The sequence below is a fragment of the Rhodamnia argentea genome, chromosome 9 (assembly GCF_020921035.1).
Source record: "Rhodamnia argentea isolate NSW1041297 chromosome 9, ASM2092103v1, whole genome shotgun sequence".
Lineage (NCBI taxonomy): Eukaryota > Viridiplantae > Streptophyta > Magnoliopsida > Myrtales > Myrtaceae > Rhodamnia > Rhodamnia argentea.
Window position 1 is genome coordinate 16,038,244 of NC_063158.1, and position 18,893 is coordinate 16,057,136.

Consider the following 18,893-nt stretch of genomic DNA (forward strand, 5'->3'; position numbering starts at 1 on the left):
CCCCTTCATCTATCTGCTTAGAAATTCCTCGATTGGATTTTGAAAGTTTGGGAGACCGGCAATCATTTTGTCCTCTACGTGGATAAGAAGATTTCAGTGACCGGGCTCAAAAGAATTTTGCTCCCAGAGCAGGCATGGGCATAGAACATGGAGATAATGTGATTTCAGTTATAATGGTGGTGCTTCAATTTGCATAGGAAAACACCAGTTCATGTGATATCAGTTATAATGGTGGTGCTGCAATTTGCATAGGAAAACACCAGTTATTTCAAGGTATAAGACAGAAGTATGATAAGAAGATTTGTATTTTAAGAAAAGAAGACATGGGCATAAATGTCCAAATTTCACGTCTACGACAAACTAACGCCTCAATAGAACAAATTCCCCTGAAGGAAAGATTTGTACCAAGAGTTCGTCCGTGTTTTTTTTGTTCTTCTATCCTGGAGTCTATAACCGGAAGCATCTAACATTTTGCGAAAATTCTGAAATATTTTTCAAAAAGTCATTTTTCAGGAAGATAACAACATTTTCTAGCGATAGGCATTTGTCACAAGCCTCGAACTCACAGGAATTGGCTGTGTCTGTGGCGGGTTGTCGAGGCCCGGCGACGGATGGAGAAAAAAGGAAGAAGGAAAAGAAAAAATACAGATTTTAATTTTTTTTAGCGATTCTAAAAATTAACAATAATGTTTTAGGAATATATCTTTTTCAAAAATTTATAAGAAATAAGTTTTCGTAAATATGATTAAATATTGAAGTGTTTGAATAATATGGACAGAGTCGAGTATGGGTTGGGTCGGGGTATGGATTGTTAAATTTTTATTGTATGAAAATAGGCCAAAGTGGGTTAAATGGATCAATATGGGTTGGACCGTATTCTACTTAACCCAAATCCGACCCGACCCACCAATTTAACACATCTAGTGATGGCCAACCGGGAGGAAAAAAGAAGAAGAAGAGAAAAAAAAATTAAAACAAAATATTAAAATATCAAAAAATTGAATTATTAAAAAATCAATATTTTTGAAATATTCAAAAATTTTATTTATGCTTCACTTAAAATTCGACGAGCCTTGTCTGTGGTCGGTTGCCGAGGCTTGGCGATAGACGGAGAAAAGAGGAAGAACGAGAAAAAGAAAAAGAAAAAGAAAAAGAAAAAGAAAAAGAAAATTTTAATTTTTTTAGAGATTATAAAAATTATCCATAATGTTTTAGGAATATTTATTTTTCAAAAATTTATAAGAAACAAATTTTTCTAAATATATGATTAAATATTAAAGTATTTGAATAATATGGACTAGTCGAGTATGGATCGTTAAATTTATATTATATAAAAATGAGTCAATATGAATCGGATTATATTCGACTTTATCCAAATCCGATTCGATCCACCCATTTCACTCCTCTAGAAAATACCGAATATATACAAAGGCTTCATATCCTTAGTGATCACTTCACATCTTTACATCTTCACATCAGTTACCGCAAGTATCCCCAACATTACCACCCCTTCTTTTTGCGAGAATTTCGGCGTCAGAGAGCGCGGGAAAATTTGGTTCTACGCAATTAAGAGAGGAGGACTGCAAAATTAGGGCTTTGAGGAAACAAAGCATTCGGGCTGAAAATGGATTGTTCTCCGATTGGTTCGACGGGCACAATCGACTTGACGGAGCCGGAGCCGGAGCCGGAGGTGGATCTGAGCGGCGGCGCGCACCTTCTCCCCTGCACCATCAAGTACGACGGACCCTGCTCTGTTTCTCAGTACTTCAAGCCCAGACCAACTGGTTCGTGTCTTCCTGCGGATCGAGCCAAACCTGTCTCGTTTTCTTGACATTCTCGTGTGTGCGCGTGTGTCCGTGTCGATTGGGTTGACTTCGATTTTGATGTTGCGTTCGCTTCCAGGGATGGAGGCCGATGGGTTGGCAGTGCAGGAGGCCTATTTCCGGGGGAGGAAGTTGCAAGGCGCCGCTGTTCCGCTTCCTCCCGGGTATTCCGGTAATTTGGCCGTTGTCGCCTTTTGGATTTGTCATCCTGTTGGAGTTTTTCTTGTTTTATTTGAGAATTGCGAAGAAGTTATATCTGGAGTGATCTTCTAGGTGTGTATTTTCAGGTTGTTGTTGTTGTTGTTGTAGCTACCTACTGTCGATGTTTGTCTTGCTAATCCTCACATTTTATTTTTATGTATGGTGCTCGCCTTACTTGCATGGTTTCTGCAATCCCTTCGCATTTGTCCCATATATTTGGGGGGCACATTATTTCGTGTTTCCATGTGGGGAACTTTGTGAGAGCGGTCTCTTTTCTGATTCGGACCTTTCCCGCAAAATTAACGTTGACATTTTCACTGGGTGTAAGAGACTAGTAACCTGTTTCATTCGAAGTTGATCTGGATAAGTTCCGTTAGAAGGGGTTTCATTGTGTTGTTTTGTTTTTTATAATTTGGGAAGCAACCAGGATAGGCATGTAACCATTTGAAGATCTATGATAGACAAGGCATTCGAAATGCTGACCGACGTGTTCTCTGCAAGGCGGCAGCAGAGTCATCCGACCATCTGGTTCTCACTATAGGCTGGGAAAGCATCTGTCTATTATGGTTTAGCTTTTCCATTCGTCTCGGCGGTCGAGACTTGCGGGTGTTATTAGGATGATCTAGAGGGTAGAAAACTTCGAGTCTTTCGGAATTAGGGATCTTTGTGTGCATGCTTGGGCACTCATGGGGGGAGTGCGTGTGGGGGTGCGTGCGTGTGTGGATGGGAGGGTGGGTGGGTGCTTTTTTTTTTTTTTTTTTGGTAAGGGTGGGTGCTTTCTTTTTGTCTTTGTACATTGTAAAGATTGCAGGATTTCAATTGGTTCATTTATGAGTTATGGGATGACAATGGTGGGTTTTGTGCAAATTTATTTTTTCTTTTCGTTTGGTCCTTGTAATGATTTCTCTGTTGATTGCAAGTTTGTGGTGTTAAATTATGACTCTTCTTCAAGAGAAATTTTTGTTTCCTGGTCTCTTGCCAGTGTGAATCCCAATGACTTAATCCAGTTTTTTGACTTTTGTTTCCACACTTGATGACTATTCACTTTCATATTGCACTTGCTCTTCTTTTGAACTTCCATTTCTGTAATTTGGCGTTTCATTGTTGGGAGCCTAAGCTGTAATTTGGCCAGAGTAGTTCATTAGTTCATTTGATAGATGTTTTGCAGCCGCTGTATTTATGGTCCTATATCATGATCCCGTTTCTAATTAAAGGAGAAAGGAGTATCTGAGGGTGCTTTGTACTGGATAGATGAGCTTTGCATTGGCAAAGTATAATCTTATTGCACATCATTAAAAAGCACTTCTAAGACTGCCATGTTTTATCTGAAGTTGTCATTGCTTTACATATGCATGTAATTCGTTTGGCAGAAACAAAAGTTCTGATGGAACATGGAGGGAAAACTTCTTGCTTGCAGGTTTTGTCATTGGAAAGAAGACTATTGGTGAAACAAGTGGTTCAGAAATCTCTGAAGGGAACCTGAACTTTTGGGAGATGAAAGCAAAATTTGGTAGCGTAACATATTGGAACCATGATTGTCTTCCATCACAAGATGATGCATTTTTGCGTTCTTTTCACTGGATATCTGTTGCAGAGGCGGTAACTCTCTTCTCCTGCTTGTTTGTGATACACCCAATTGTACTGCATGAAGTACTGAGCCCATTCTGATGCAAAATATGGTTTCTTCATGTTCAATATGCAGTTTTAGCTAATATTGATACACTGGATGATTCTTAATTAATCAGATAAATATTAAGTACCTCTTTTGTGTCAATGCCCTTCACATGGAGTCTCGATGGTTGCTTCCACCTTTTCCACTTACGGTGTTTAACATGTATTGGACCCCGTGTGCTCAGATTTGAAACGTGGGAAGTTTGTTTGGATGTTTACTTGCTACTGGTCTGATTTACGTACTCAACAATTCATCAAGTGACTTTAGGCATAAGTTAAGGTTCATCTTTGTTTATTGTAAGATTCGCTCTGGTGTAAAGTGACTGTGTTGGTAAGAATTTTGTGGTACCATTTACTTTATTAAACTGCATGATGGTGGGACTTAAAACCAAGATTGACTCTAGTAAAGTGACAATGCTGGTAAGGATTTTGTGGTATTGTTCACTTTTTCAAAAAACTACTAACTGTACTGGAAGAAGAACTTAAATCAACCAGCCATCTTCACTAAAACTTGGCAGAAAATGGAGTCTAGACAATTTACCCCCTTGTTTGCTGATATATACAGTATACAGACCTTTGCATCTTATTCTCTTTTTTTTCCCAGCTGGAGATTCCCGAAGATATGTAAATCACAACTAGAAGCTTTTCAGCTAGATCCTACTGGATTCCCATCAATGCACAAGCACATTGTCCTAGTTTGCTGAGTTTCATCTTAAGTTCTTTAACCTCATGTACTTGTGTTGGAGGAGCTCTACTATGGATATTGATTTGATTTGATTAATTATTCGGTATGGTTCTTAGTCTCTGATTCTAAATAATGATTTATCTGTTTGCTGCAGCTTCACAAGCCAGTGACAGCAGAAGATTTAGCTACTTCTTCAGTCCAAGAGAAAACTCAAATTGCTGAGAACTAGAACATTATCGCTGGCTCCTCCATTCGTGGGTAGAGAGGTTGGACATTTGGAGTGATACTAATCCAGGTCCTTCATGCCTTCCTGCTTCCATTGCCGAACTTTTTCATGATCCCTAATGCCTTGCCAACTCATGTCGTTCGTCCTTAGTAAATGACACCAAATCATTACCTCTTTACTCCTAAGTTCGGGTCAGGTAGTTCTTTCTGTCTGCTGTTTTGCGTGGTTGGAAAGTGGCATATATTCCCTGATGGTGGACTCCAAATCATCATACCATAGTTTTGTAAAAAGGACATTTGGATTAAACTAATAGCCTAGCAAGGAAGGTCAATGAAAGCATTCAAAAAGGTTTATATACTCGATTGGGGTAAGCGACTTGATCAGTTGACAGACGATTTTTGTTGCTCTTTGAAGCACATGCACCTAAATATGATGCTACTTTGATCGGCTCCCACTATGGACTTGATATATCCTTGCGTTAAGCGGCGTTATGCTTGTGCACCTATCTTCTTAGTTTCGGTACTATTGTACCATTCCTTGATTTCCTGATGGTCTCGTAAACTTGCTGCGTAGAAACTTTTATCTTTTTGAGTTGAGTCTGGTACATCGAGTACGGACAGTTATTTCTTCCTTGCAGGGGGGGCTTTACTCTCCATTGCCGCGTATTATCCTCCACTTTTAAGTTTCTCTCCCTTTAATCTCCGTCTCTTTTTCCAATTAATCCGGACACAGTTTTGCTTAGCCTTCTTGTATTGTCTATTATGCTACTAACCCTGAATCTCAAGAATTGGACAAATCGAATTGGGGAAGGATATCCATTTGCAATTATAAAAGACCACCTAACCCCATCGTGTCACTTCATTTTGCATCCGTCTTTCTGTCTGTTCTTTGCCTATTCTCCACTTAGTTTTCCATTTCAAAGAGAACAATTGACGCTTAATCTTCCGCATTATGTCACGCCAGCACGAAAAAGGAAAAAAGAACGCAAAAAAAATGAAGAGTCACTTTAAGCCTTAAACTCTATTCAATTCCCAATCAATGGCCGGACCACCTTTGAGGGCTGAGCTCCCCACCAGCTCTAAAGCTGCTGCCCTACCGTCCTCCCGTTCCATCTTCCAATCGTCGTCTCTCTTCGTTTAATTATTCTTCTCCGACCCACAAAAATAATAATGACACTTCATTTTCTTCATGGACTTAAAATTGAAATCTTGGATTTGGAGTTATTCGACCAATAATTGAAACTATATGATGTCAGCATGTCAAATCGTAGTCATGATCATAGTGACTCTGCACATTCGAAGATTGTTGAGACCAAATTGGACGACACGAGTGGGAAAAAAATTCGAAGTGGAAGTTGATACTTTTTAGCTTTGTACGTACGGCGTATCTATTTGTAAAATCCGATTTCAAGGACAAAACAAAAATTATGATTCTCCACTTGAAACGCAATCCGTGAAGTACGGAATTGCTTGGATATGACAATGGAGCAGGAAAAAGCAACCCCTACCCACCCAATACTAAAGGCAGTGACGCACGATCAAAAGGGCTACCAGCAAGAGAAATCAAACATTTATCATTGCCAACCCAACAAAAGGAAAAATAATATATCACTCATGTAACTTGCAGTACTTTGCATAACTCCCTCTTGGGGAGTTGCATACAGCACAATTTTATTCTCTTTCAGCTAACTAATACCAATCAAAGAGAATTAGCTATGTTCCCCCAATTTCCCCTTTTTGTACTGTCCCATTTCTCTACCTATACCGATGGCTTTTCCTGCACCAATGCCACATTATACACTAAAATACGAAATACTTGCTGCTCATAATTATTACTATGCCTTGATGAACTGATAGCTATAGCCTTGATTTCGAACCGGTGAACTAGAGAGATTCGAGAACGCACCCGAGCGAATTTGATTCGAGCATTTGTTCCTTTGGATGCCAACATGAAACTCGCAGTCAATGAAAATATGGCTTTTCCAAGGCAAGATAATCAATCTTCTCCAGGCTTCAAAATACGCGCTCGTTCTCTGTTACTTTAGAAAATCAGACTGCTTTCTCCTCTTCAGCTCGGGTTCCCCCAGCTGCAACGAAACAGTGACCTCCGCGTTGGCATTACTTGCTAAAGCCGACAGGTTCCCGAGTTCGGAGTTAGCTTGTTGGTTGCTCCGATGGAGAGGCGATCTTGCAGACCAGCTCGATATGAACTGATGTTCGACGCCCGGGGTTGCTTCGATCCCATCTTCTATGTGAAATTCACTGCGAAGGCCTTGGCAGGTGTCGATTTCGACAGGGCCCTGTTGATTGTTCAAGCTGAAAGGCTCCATGTTTTCTTCGGTTTTGTCTCTGGAGAGATGCCTAGAAGGAGGAGAGGATTCTCCTACTGCTGAATCCACGTTTCCTGCAGAAACATTTCTTTGTTCCAATACTGCAGCTACAATTGCCGAAAACAATGAAGAAGAAGCAAAGAAACAGATATTAGAATGTTTAGTAGCAATGTTAACTCAGAAAACAATGGAGGAGAAACAAAGAAACATATTACAGAATGTTAAGTAGATTAATAGTGTAGAATGTTTGCTTAGTAAAAATTATACGTTAATGATTGAAGAGATCCATAAAAACTAGTTAATTGACTTACTAGGACACAGAAAAAGGCTGATGAGGATATTCGGGGCAAATTTTCACCAGTTTCATACTTGACTAGATTTATAAACATGCCTTATGCTCAGGAACATAAAAGCAACTTTAGAAAGGTCAGACATGGGAGAGAAGAAAAAAAAAAAACACAGTAAAACAGGAAATTTCTCAGAAAACTTTCTGATAATACAGACCTTGAAGACCTTCACTGGTTGTAATGAGATCGAGCTCAAGAAGATCAAGAAGACGCCCCAAATCAACTCCACTTGTCCAATTCTCAGGAGGTTGGCCAACCTTTAACTTTAGGCGCCCCCGATTAGCCGTTCCTCCCCATATGATCCCCACTGGTCGCGGCTTCTCACCATTGGGAGCAGTTAAGAGAATGAGGCTTCCACTATCACCTTCAAGATCAAATGTCTGCTGGTTCTCCCCAACTACGAGAAAATCGGTGAAGAAACATATTCCCTTTTCATCATTATATTCAAGGGCATATGCCATGATTGTTCCAGTGGTCAAACCAGAGCTTCTTCCGACTTTGACAACCTGCCTTCCAATGAGACTATCGATTGGGGACTGCAAGTCAATAGTGTTAACTGCGCCAACGTCACCAATTCCTCTAACGGATGTAGTCACATTATTCATATTAAAATCCTCAGCAAAGGGAATGAAGGCCCCATCTGCTCGCACAAATGTTTCTGCCACAGAACCAATTCAAATTGATGCTTATGAGTGAATGGGACCAAAAAGATAAACTTTTGGCAAAGACCAGGAGACATTTCAGAGAAGAAGAGTTATGACCTACTTAAACATCACGAGATCTAACAATATGTGAAGCAAGCCCTCATTATATTCTCTTTCAATTAAAGATCAGAGTAAGAAAACCCCTGGAAAAATTACGGAGCAAGACAGCATATAGGTCAAAAGAAACAATCCATACGGTCCTCATTGAGATATTTTGCTGCTTAAACTTGTGATTACAAGTCATCTAGAGACTGAAAGTGCAGCCCCAGTGTCAAACCAAGAAAGCAAAGATGCTTGAGCTTCTTCCATGTAATTTGATAATCTAGGATAAGTAATTAAATGTCTATGATTCTTGAAGCCAACATTAAAAGAAATGTAAATAGAGCACAAGTCAATAACATAAAATAGCAAAAAAAAAAAAATAATGATTGCCCAGTTATTGGAACAAGATGGAGTTTGAGAACTAAACATACCCAACAGAGCTAAATTTTCTGTTACTACAGGAGCTTAGCCTGTCTAGGAAAAGGTAAAAGCTCTCATAAACTTTACAAAACCTGTAGTTAACTATCTGGAACATAAAATGAAAGAACTACAAGCTTTTATGCACGAAAGCTATGTGTTCTAGTGAGAAAGAATATATTATGGTCATCGTGGAAACTAACAGTGAATTTGGAATAAGTGAGGCAGGTTTAATCAAGTACTGGGGTAAACTCAATGGAGGTACGAACAGTTGGAAAAATCAAATTCAGACATTCATCACAGCTCTTTGAATAAAGAAGGGGCATCCCAAAGCACGAGGCTCCCATGGGGTCTTGGGATGGTCAGATGTACACAATCTCATCCCTGCTTACTCAGAGGTTGTTTTCGTGACTCAAAGTTGGGGCCTCAAAGTCATGGTGAAGTAACCTACTCTTCTACTAAGGGTCGACCTTCATTACAATTCTTTGAACAAGTCGAAACAAAGAAATACAGACCTGGTTATACCTTTGCTGAAAGCATACATAAATAGTATAAGATGTAATTACAGGGGAAGTCCAACTTGCCCTGTGGGCTACTGGATATATGTTCTTAATTTTCTGGCGTTCCCAATAGTTTATGAATAAAGAAGCACAGCATAATAAGTATTACTGTCAAGTGCACAAGATATAGCTTTCAGTGACTACACTCCAAAATTTTGCTCCTATGAGCAGGCAAGGGCATAGAACATGGAGATCATGTGACATCAGTTATAATGGTGGTGCTTCAATTTGCATAGGAAAACACCAGTCATTTCAAGGTACAAGACAGAAGGATGATAGAAGATTTGTATTTTAAGAAAAAAAGACATGGGCATAAATGTCCAAAATTCACGTCTACGACAAACAACAGCTGCAGCAACAGAACAAATTCCCCTGAAGTGGAGTCTGCTACACGGATCCTATGTAACAAAAAGGAAAGATTTGTTTTGTCAGCTAATAGGATCCTTCTGTTTGACAGAGGAATCGCCTATTTTCGAAGTAATACTCGGTTTCTGAAGGTGAAAACTGAATTTTCTCCCAAGCTACCCTACAGAGATAGTCAACTGTCAATGGAGTAGGAAGATCCCAAAGAAATTTTTAAGGAGACTTCATTCTTTGCCCTCAACTTGAGAACTGATAAAACTTCAGTAATGAGGATATAATGGCGACAGAGCCTGTCCTGCGAGCACAAATATAGGCTTATCCACCCCAGGAGAGAGATCATAGTCTGTTATAACATAAAGCTGAGTAAGAGAATTTTTTGACCACCTAAACCTCCCAAGTCCTGAGTTTTCTCAAAGTGTCTTCACCACAGTAAACAAAAAACTAATCAAGCATTGTTATTTGGGGCAATTTGAAAGAAACATTTTCGAAAGGAAAATGACCACCCCAATACCCAAGAAGATCAACAGAGACTTTCCACTAAGAATCTTGAAGCAAGAAGATGGAAAAACTACATCCCAATCCACCTAATCCATCTCCACACTTCCACTCTGTAACTTCCAAGTTGTGTAAACCCAGAGAAGCTGCTGCATGAAGCTATGACATGAAGTAAACAAGAAGACCAGACAAAGTGGCTTCCACGCATTAAGCTATGAGGATCAGTCTTGCTCCCATAGCCAACTTATGTGGCTTCCACAGCATGTCTGCGGTTTATCTCGATACATAAGCTCTTCTCCTTATTTGTTTCCGTAAAGGCCTATACAGGATACACATCTTATCACACCCGATGAGAAAATGTGCAGCCACAAGTGTGGTATTGAGAAGACTATTATCAGATTAATGCTACTAATGTGAATGTTACAGATCTGTGCTTCACATGTTTTGTCCCTCCTTAGGAGGCTGTCTGCAAAGGAAGATTTATCCTTGTCTATCTCTGTGAATTGGCAGTCACTTTGATTAACAATCAAATTACAAAAAAGGTACGACTCCATGAAAAATTGCTTCGAAGTTTTATTCAGTAAGTAGCATCCCAGATGATGACAATCCAGGATCCAGTATTACCTGGATTGTTAGCGGCAAATATGCCATACCATAGATCGTCTGTTATAAAAGATGTAGCCCTCTCAACAGCACCAAGATAGACACCGGGTCCAAGGCTAGGTGGTAAAGGGTGAAACATTTTCTGATTTGGATAGTCCAAATCTACTGCCACATGCCGATTTGTTAGGAAACCCACTTGTTGATTACCAGTCCGGCTTCTCACCATAGCACCCAGGGTTCCATATGTCCCTTGACTTGCAACCTGAACCATTTGAAAACACAGGAGAGAATTAGAGAAGAAGACGAACCAATTTGACTGTAGGGGGAAAAGAGGTATGAGATATGGCCTTTAACATATTGAACTGTGTGCGCTCATGACACCAAAATTCAAAAAGAATGTAAGATAGATCTGTGGAGACTAATAAATTAGCCACCCGAAAAAGGGGATGCCCCAGCACCTTCCGATATTTTGTAGTCCAACATTTTGAATGTTGAAATATCCAATGGTGCAACTTTCAATTTCTTAACTTCAATACCAACAGCAAGTATCAATTTGACTGAAGCAACATATCAACATGTATGTCACGACGGTGCTCTTAGTAAAGAAAGACAAAGATTATGATGTAGAAAGCTTCCAATGATATTTTCACTAAAATCATCAGCTCTGTGTGTGTGTGAGAGAGAGAGAGAGAGAGAGAGAGAGAATATTTCAAAGGTGATACTAGCAGCAAAATGCTGATGAATCACGAGAAAAAAGAATTTAAGGACCTAGATTCCCCTCCTCACTCCCATGATATCTTCTCCAAAATTTCAAGTGCCCCCTAAAGAATGAGGCTTTCTACTTAACATAGTTATAATGAGGAGACAACTTGAAAGAATCTCATTATACAGATTTCATTAAAAAAAAAGTCAGACAGTACCCACACGGTGAAATTAGAAAAGCCACTTATTATTTATTGGGAGCAATTTTATCTACTCATTATATCTCATGTTTCAATTTTCTCAATCTTAAGCAAAGCTCAACTAGAGCCTATAGGAGTCCCCCAACCAAATTCCACTTCCTCAAAACCTTAATGCACTTGAAGTTGAAGCTAAACCCGAAGAAAGTCTCCAACCATGATATTTCACCAAATTCTTATTTATTTCTACACCATCAAATCAAGTTGATTCCAATTACTCCAGCACTTTCTAGTCAGTTATTTTCTGGAATCCAGAAAAAAATACTTTCTTCTCTTTTCTTTCCTTTGTTTCGTTCATCTCTTTCAGGAGAAGATGATGTACTCTCCTTGTACAACCTCCATTACTGAGTAAGAATTGAGAATTAATATGGAGAGAAGTACAAGCATAAACACATTAAGACGACTCCAAACAGTACTGCAAGTGGAGAAACTTAAAGCAGGCCGTTGAAATAGATTCATTTGTATTATGATTAGGAATCTGTTACACATCATAAACATTCTAGCAATAGAAGAATTTTCATGCCTATCCATAACCTGATTGGAAAAGAATCATGTTCATTGCATGTCATTTACCGCGTCATGTAAGAGAAATAAGAAAGGAGACTAACAGGATACCTGAGAACCAGAACCAATACATGGATCGCTACCCCGCAAGCCATCTACAAGCTCATTGTATAACTGCTCTTTTGGAGAAGGAGCTGGTGCACCATAATAAGAAAATTCTACAACATCTACCTCACACCATACACCTCCTGGTCCCTGCACATCCGTTGTAAAGGTAGTCAGCTTCTCAGAGTTTATAAGCCCCAAAATCACATATTTAATCCAGCTAAATATGTTCCATGACAGAGTAGATGTTTCAAGACCTTTAGCTTACTCTGCTAGGGTTCTCAAGTTATTCCATCAAAGCTTTTTAAGCCATGCTAATTGCACTCTCTTTGACCAATTTAAGTTGGAAGACTGAAACTAACCACATTGTCAGCAGGTCAGCAAAAGCACAACAAACAAATGTCCTTTTGTAATTTCAAACACGAGTGGCCTAAAAATTTCTTCTCAAATCCTCCCTCCCTCTCATGTGATTGATGAAGCAAGTCATTTCTTGATAAGGATACCTACATATCCTAAGAGATTTATTTTGGTCAAATACATATCCCTGAGATTATCTAGTAACAAAGTAGATCATTTTATGTTCTACCATGTTCACAAATTCTCAGATCTCAAAATTAAAAAAAATCTCGTAGATTAAAAAAAGTTACATCTAATGATCAATGAAATTGGTGCTCAAAACAAAGAAGAGAAGGACCAATTTGTTTCACCTCAAGGGCTGCAGGTAGACACTGGATACGGCTGAGCCATTGTTTGTGAACTTTTCGGGCAACGAAGACTAGAATTGCTGGTATATTGGTCAGAACCCCACGTCGAATACGAAAACCAATGGCTGTCCCGAGACTACATCGACGCAAAATCTTGCTGTGGAATGCCCTAATGGTCATCAGTTCAAGCAAGGTTGTAGCTTGCTGCCCCATTGGCAACTGACCCAAAGTTTCAGGAAGCACCCCTTTTTGAAGGTTCCCAAAATAGTTTGCCCTATCTTCTGCTGCATCTATCAGACGGCTCGAAGTAGGCCACGAGAAATAAGCAGCATTACTTTCAGATAGCTGCCCACCAGAGGCAAAAGGCTGTAGAGGAGATGGACTTGAAGACAGCAAATTCTGATGATTGCAGTAGTTTCTTTCCAAATCTAGAGCTGACTCCTCCGACTGTGCCGATCCAGATGGCTGAAATGCCAAGTCTAGTCTTGTTCTGTCCATATTTCAGCTCTAGCAAACAATACGGACTGAATAGCTAGAAGTACACCCGATATCCAAAATTCACACTAAAATACTCCAGCTCCAGTTTAATTAATGCCCCGCAAAATCACATTTTCCTAAAAGGTTCACATCTTCAGACGAATATTGATTTCATCTACGAAGTCAGAGAGGAAAGTTCTTTCTGATAAGAAACTGTAGAGTCAACTACAAAGCAAGCGCTACCAAAGTCGTGTAAGCATACCAGCAATAACAAAGCATAAGTCCATTGAAAGCTGCAAATTCAGTCAATACAGAGCTACGCGTTCGAAAATCACATTGATTGAGGGGGCAAGTTTTCAGAAGCTCCATATAGGGTAACTCCAATTTTTCGCTTCAGAGCTCAAATAAAGAAGAAGAACCCAGACAAGGGACAGAGCCATCAACCGAGATAACGCAATACCCAGCAGAGATAAACATGTGAAATCTTAATGCAGAGGCAAAACCTGCAAACTGAGCAAGAAATCACACTGGGGTCGCTAATCGCGCGAAGGAAGAACCCGGCAAATGGGTGATCGAAGAAGCGGCAGCGTAACAATCAGCAGAGCCCGTCTTCATCTCTTACAAACAAAATGAGAGGAGAACGACTCACCCATAAAAAGAAAAATGGAAGACTCTGAACTCGGACTCGAAGCAGCAGCATCCACGACCGTGAGTGAGGTCCTCGTGTCCATAGAAAGAGAAAATTTGCCTGCAGAGAGAGAGAGAGAGAGAGAGAGAGAGATCGTCAAGTCTTTTGAGAAGACTCGGAGAAGTGGCAATGCATAAACAATATGGACTTTTGGGCGCCTGGTATATGTATAAATAAGAAATATCTAGGATCTGCGACAACTATTTTATTATTGGGCTTCACTCCTTATTAAATTTGACCCTTTTCCCATCTCTCTCTCTCCCTCTCTCTCCCTCTCCTCTTTGTAAACTTTCATTCTTTTGGCCTCTCATGGGGATTTACTCCCAATTTCTCAGGAGAACAGATTACTGTATTGATTACGAAAATGATTAACAAAAAAAACAAGTTTTTGATGCTAAGACAAATGGAGGGACTGGGCTATGCAAGGATTTTACATTTCAGTGCTTGTCAATGTTTTGTATGCCTAGCAATTATGGAGAAGGAGAGTTGAAGATTTTTGATGGGGGGAAGAAAAGATCGGTTTTCTTGGACGCTACTTGATATTTCGATTGGTGGTGGGGAGACATGGAAAAACCAAAAAAGGGAACAAAAAAAAAAGGAAAAGGAAAAGGAAGATTGGTGGTGGGGAGGATTAGGGCCCATGCATATTTGCTCCCCAAAGCTAGCACACTTATCGACTCTAATAATTCAATCCCCACTTATCACAAAAGGTGGGGATAAGGTAAGTGAGCATTGTTCTCTTTGTTCTCTTTGGACTTTTTGGTTGATCTATTATAGCACACATGAAGTTATGAAGTCAATAGTTTCTTGCAGTTTCTCTAGATTGTGGCCGTGCCCCGAACGCGACTTATCTGTCATGCGAATTTGCCTCAGCCCGATCCACCTTATGAATGGTTAAAAGAAACCAACATGAAATACCTCACGGACTATTACAAAAGTTATTACTTGTCTATTCGAGCTCATCTTAAGCTCACTGAAGACATAGAATCGCTCATAGTGTGTTAGAAGTATTGTCGGTCTTGGACTCCCCACTTGCAACTTGATGAGGCAGGGGTGACGGGTTCGGCCAATGGCCAGTAGCACACGAGTAAGATTTGCCAATGTTAAGCATCCTTTCTTTGAGCAACTTTGTTATTTACCTACTGAAATGTGTATAAAATTCCAAGATAAGAAAAAAATTGAAATCTAACTTTTTACATATGCACATTTCAAAAACTTCGAGCATGTCAAAGTGTGTGCCCCACAAAATTTAAGTTGAATTGCGCTCATTTTCAAAAGATCATTTAAGTTGACCTAGATTGATGGTGAGTTGACCAAAATTTGACAGATGAGGTACAAGGCACGTAACACTTCTAAAATATGGGGAGAAGTACAAAAAAAAAAGTTTTAAATGTATCGCATTGATACCAATTCGATCCTAAATATTTCAAATGGATCAATTTAGTCCCAAACATATAGCATTGGTACTAATTGAATCCATCCAGCCAATTTAGGTTATAAATTGCTTATGCAAACGCCGATTTTCCCGCATCATTGGCACCGACATGATTTTTTTTCTAATTTTTTCTCATAATTTTCAAGTAAATTTTAATTTTTCTTTTATTTTCTTTTCCTTTTTGTTTTGTCATTGTGGCTGGCAATGGTCATTGGAGCTCACCTTTATGTGCGCGAGGAAGAGGGCTCTAAGGGCGAGGTTGCATTGCCCTCGCAACTGCTCGCACCTCACCACTATCTATTAGTATGCTAATGAGGCAAGTAAAAAGATTTGATATCGATTCCATTGCTTGTTTAACTCTGGGAGGATAATTAATTTGACATAGTAAGCAATTGATATAGTCTCCACAGTTTGTATAATCAAGTATAAGCTAGAGACGGGTAATAGAAGCAGAATGTGATTAGGATCAGAAATAAGTATATGCTTTCATATGAGGATAACTTTATGAGATGATAGGATTTGAAGTTCAGCATAGAAGTGATCGAAATTACTTAAAGATCAATTTTAGAGGTGCCATTTAGAAGAATTTTTTAGGCTAAGAATGACAATTTTTGCTGACACTTAAATTTTGACTACTTTGTTTCATCACATAATTATGGATTGATTCCGACCCCTAGACAAAAATACTTTGCATTACATCTAGATTCAAAGTTGCATTACATTGCATTTTATTACTTACACAAGTTATAGGGAGCTAGAGATGAACTTGTTCAGTAGCTTGAAGAAAAATTCCTTATCGACATAGAGAAACAGGTCTAGGAATAAGTGTTGACACCACAATTTTGGTGACCCAAGTAGGTATCCATTTGTCGACCCACGAGCAAAAATATTGATAATTTCGACTTGTATACTGGAGTATTTTTCATTTAATAATATTAAGCCTGCATAAACTACATTATAATTGGACTAACTTAAGCTATAGCGGCTGAATTAGGAAAGACTGATTTATTGAGGCAAACTTGGGGAGTAATTAATTATCAACTTTTGGCCATATGCACCATTGGATCTACAATCTTATAATATCCAATCCGCACCATCCGTCCTAAATTCATCTTGATCTCGACCGTTCACTCGATATCATTCACGATGGAAATAATTGGTGCATTTATTTAAATTTCTATTGGAAGGTCTCCAATGCCAATTGAAACTCGACCTAAAGAGACTATCAATTTTCCCCTTTTAGGCCGAGCATGACACAAGAATGCTGAAAAAAAACTCAAAAAAATCAATGAAGTGACGCTCTCTCTCTCTTACGGTGGCTGCTGCGATAATCTTCCAGCAAGGCGCCGCTATTCAGCGGCTTTGGTGAGTCCCCCAGGTGACCCTCGAAGTTCAGTAGCAGTCTTCTCCTCCTGTCCATGTTCGCCGGTTGATCAGCGGGTTTGGTGGCAGACCTACGGTCTGAATGACAGCCGGCAAACTCCCACTCATCCAACCAAGACTGGCAAGTTTTCTTCGATCCGGGCAATCCCCTTGAGCTTTCCACCATGCCTAGTCCTTCCTTGCCATGTTTAACGTTTCCTCTATTGAGGCTAGCATTATCACATAGAGGGGTGAATAGGTAATTTTGAAACTTGTTTTAAAAATAATACGAAATTAAAATAAACAAACTCGGAGTTCGGTTCGGATTCTGATCAAGAACAAGATGTGAGATGAGTTCGGAATCTATCTGCGCACAATTCAACTATCTAGAATACCGACAAAGAGTTTAAGGATAGAAATTTGCACATAGAGTTTATAGTGGTTTGATTTTGTTCAGGCCTACATCCAATTCTTCACGCTAATAGCCAATCGGTTGTATTCCACTAGTAAATAGCTCAAAGGTTACAACTTGGTGTCGATTCTTGAGTCAAAAAACTTTCCGTCTAATACTCACTCACTCTAGATAAGAACCCTCTAAGTATTATAGTATTTTGATCAAGAATGAATTGAGAATAGTGAAGTTTTCTCGAACTTTGAAATTTTGATACGGACTCTCATACTCTCTTTAGCCTTAAGGTCTCCTTTTATGCTCCTCCACCTTCAAACTAACCATTACAAGGTCTTCATAGGATCACTCTCCAAGCTTCCCATTTGGACGAGATTGTATACGAAAGATTTTGTAGCCATGGAGAAATAAGATTAACATCCCCAGTTGATCCACTCGCCCATACAATCAAGATCCGCATTTTCAAAAGATAGAATTCTTCTTTTGATAATAAATCATCTTCTTCCTTAATCCATGTCCTTGATTGACATTCAACAATCTTCATGATTGATAGTCTTTAAGAATAAATCCAACAAGATTTGCTAGCCGTTGTGATAATATAATATCTCAACATCAATATCTTGATTTTTTCTCACAATAATTGATTTTGTCTCACAATAATTGGGTTGTTGCATCTGAAATACTTCCTTAGAGCCTGCCATCCTTTTGAATTTCTTTTACTTCTTCAAACTTTACATTCATTGACTCTACAACCGTTCTTGATGACTTGTTGTAGACCTTGTAAGCTTTGCTTGAAGTAGAGTATCCAAGAAATATTCCTTTGTATGATCTCTTATCAAACTTACCCGGATGATCATTTGAATTTTTAAGAATGAAACATTTACATCCAAACACATACAAGTATTAAATACTTGGGTTGCGACCTTTGTAAAGCTCATAGGAAGTTTTCTCAAGCAATGATCTTACAAAAACTTGATTTATGATATGATACGCAGTTGAGATAGCTTCTGCCCAAAAGTGAGAGGGAATTTTGTTTTCAATCGGGAGGGATTGAGCCATTTCTTGCAACAAATGATTCTTCCTTTGAATTTCTCCATTTTGTTGAGGTGTATGAGGAGAAGAAAAGTTGTGTTGAAAATCATTTTTGTCACAAAAGTCTAAAAAAATTTGATTTTCAAATTCTTCCCCATGATCTGTTTTAATGCTTGAAAATGAATAATCTTTTTCACTTTGAACTTTCTTTGTAAAGACTTCAAAATATGAAAATGCATCATTTTTATGAGTAAGGAAGAATACCCAAGTAAATCTAATATAGTCATCTACTATTACAAGTCAATGCTTTTTACATCCAATGTTTTGGCTTCGAGTAGGTCCAAATACATCCATTTGAAGTAGCTCAAAGAAACAATTAGTAACAACTTGATTTATAGATTTGAATGAGTTCATTACCTATTTGCCAAGGGTGCAAACAATCAAAGTTTTGTTTTCTCAAACTTCACATTGGGAAGACCTCTTACAAGCTTTTTAGAAGAAAGCTTTGAAATTTGCTTGTAACTTATGTGTTCAAGCTTCTTATGTCAGAGCTCGGATTCATCCTTAATGGATACAAGACATTTAAGCTCCTTAGACCCTGTGTTAAGAAGATACATGTTATCATGTCTTCACCCGGTAAAGGATTGTTTGTTGTCCTTGCTGGTTCCTGAGCATTCATCTTCCTGAAAGCAAATCTTAAATCCAATATCACATAATTGACTCATGCTAATTAGATTATAATTAAGCCCTTTAAC

The 18,893-nt window shown here is 38.9% G+C and overlaps 2 protein-coding genes across 5 annotated transcripts; one reads left to right on the top strand and one right to left on the bottom strand.

Moving 5' to 3' along the window:
- Window positions 1–1,551: 1,551 nt before the first annotated feature.
- On the top strand, window positions 1,552–4,999 carry LOC115726021 (ribonuclease H2 subunit C). 2 transcript variants are annotated; one of them, XM_030655726.2, is made up of 4 exons: window positions 1,560–1,784; window positions 1,903–1,995; window positions 3,442–3,623; window positions 4,535–4,999. In XM_030655726.2, the coding sequence occupies exons 1-4, from the start codon at window positions 1,625–1,627 to the stop codon at window positions 4,607–4,609; spliced, it is 510 nt and encodes a 169-aa protein (XP_030511586.1). In that variant the 5' UTR covers window positions 1,560–1,624; the 3' UTR covers window positions 4,610–4,999. The 2 variants fall into 2 exon arrangements, with proteins under 2 accessions (XP_030511585.1, XP_030511586.1); XM_030655725.2 differs by lacking the exons at window positions 3,442–3,623; window positions 4,535–4,999 and adding an exon at window positions 2,123–2,479 and having other exon boundaries at window positions 1,552–1,784.
- Window positions 5,000–6,192: 1,193 nt separating this feature from the next.
- On the bottom strand, window positions 6,193–14,280 carry LOC115726020 (protein NARROW LEAF 1-like). 3 transcript variants are annotated; one of them, XM_030655723.2, is made up of 6 exons: window positions 13,865–14,280; window positions 12,742–13,390; window positions 12,041–12,184; window positions 10,488–10,728; window positions 7,440–7,940; window positions 6,193–7,042 (listed from the first exon to the last, which is right to left on the bottom strand). In XM_030655723.2, exons 2-6 carry the CDS (start codon window positions 13,234–13,236, stop codon window positions 6,642–6,644), a joined length of 1,782 nt encoding a protein of 593 aa, XP_030511583.1. In that variant the 5' UTR covers window positions 13,237–13,390; window positions 13,865–14,280; the 3' UTR covers window positions 6,193–6,641. The 3 variants fall into 3 exon arrangements, with proteins under 3 accessions (XP_030511583.1, XP_048140946.1, XP_030511584.1); XM_048284989.1 differs by lacking the exon at window positions 13,865–14,280 and adding an exon at window positions 13,744–13,828; XM_030655724.2 differs by lacking the exon at window positions 13,865–14,280 and adding an exon at window positions 13,478–13,724.
- Window positions 14,281–18,893: the final 4,613 nt, after the last annotated feature.

Coding starts and splice junctions, on each gene's coding strand:
- LOC115726021 (XM_030655725.2), top strand. CDS start 1,625: ATGGATTGTTCTCCGATTGGTTCGACGGGCACAATCGACTTGACGGAG. Junction 1,785..1,902: donor CTTCAAGCCCAGACCAACTG/GTTCGTGTCTTC, acceptor GTTCGCTTCCAG/GGATGGAGGCCGATGGGTTG. Junction 1,996..2,122: donor GCTTCCTCCCGGGTATTCCG/GTAATTTGGCCG, acceptor GTTGTTGTTGTT/GTTGTTGTAGCTACCTACTG.
- LOC115726020 (XM_030655723.2), bottom strand. CDS start 13,236: ATGGACAGAACAAGACTAGACTTGGCATTTCAGCCATCTGGATCGGCA. Junction 10,729..12,040: donor GTATTGGTTCTGGTTCTCAG/GTATCCTGTTAG, acceptor CAAATGGTTCAG/GTTGCAAGTCAAGGGACATA. Junction 7,043..7,439: donor AACCAGTGAAGGTCTTCAAG/GTCTGTATTATC, acceptor CGGCAATTGTAG/CTGCAGTATTGGAACAAAGA.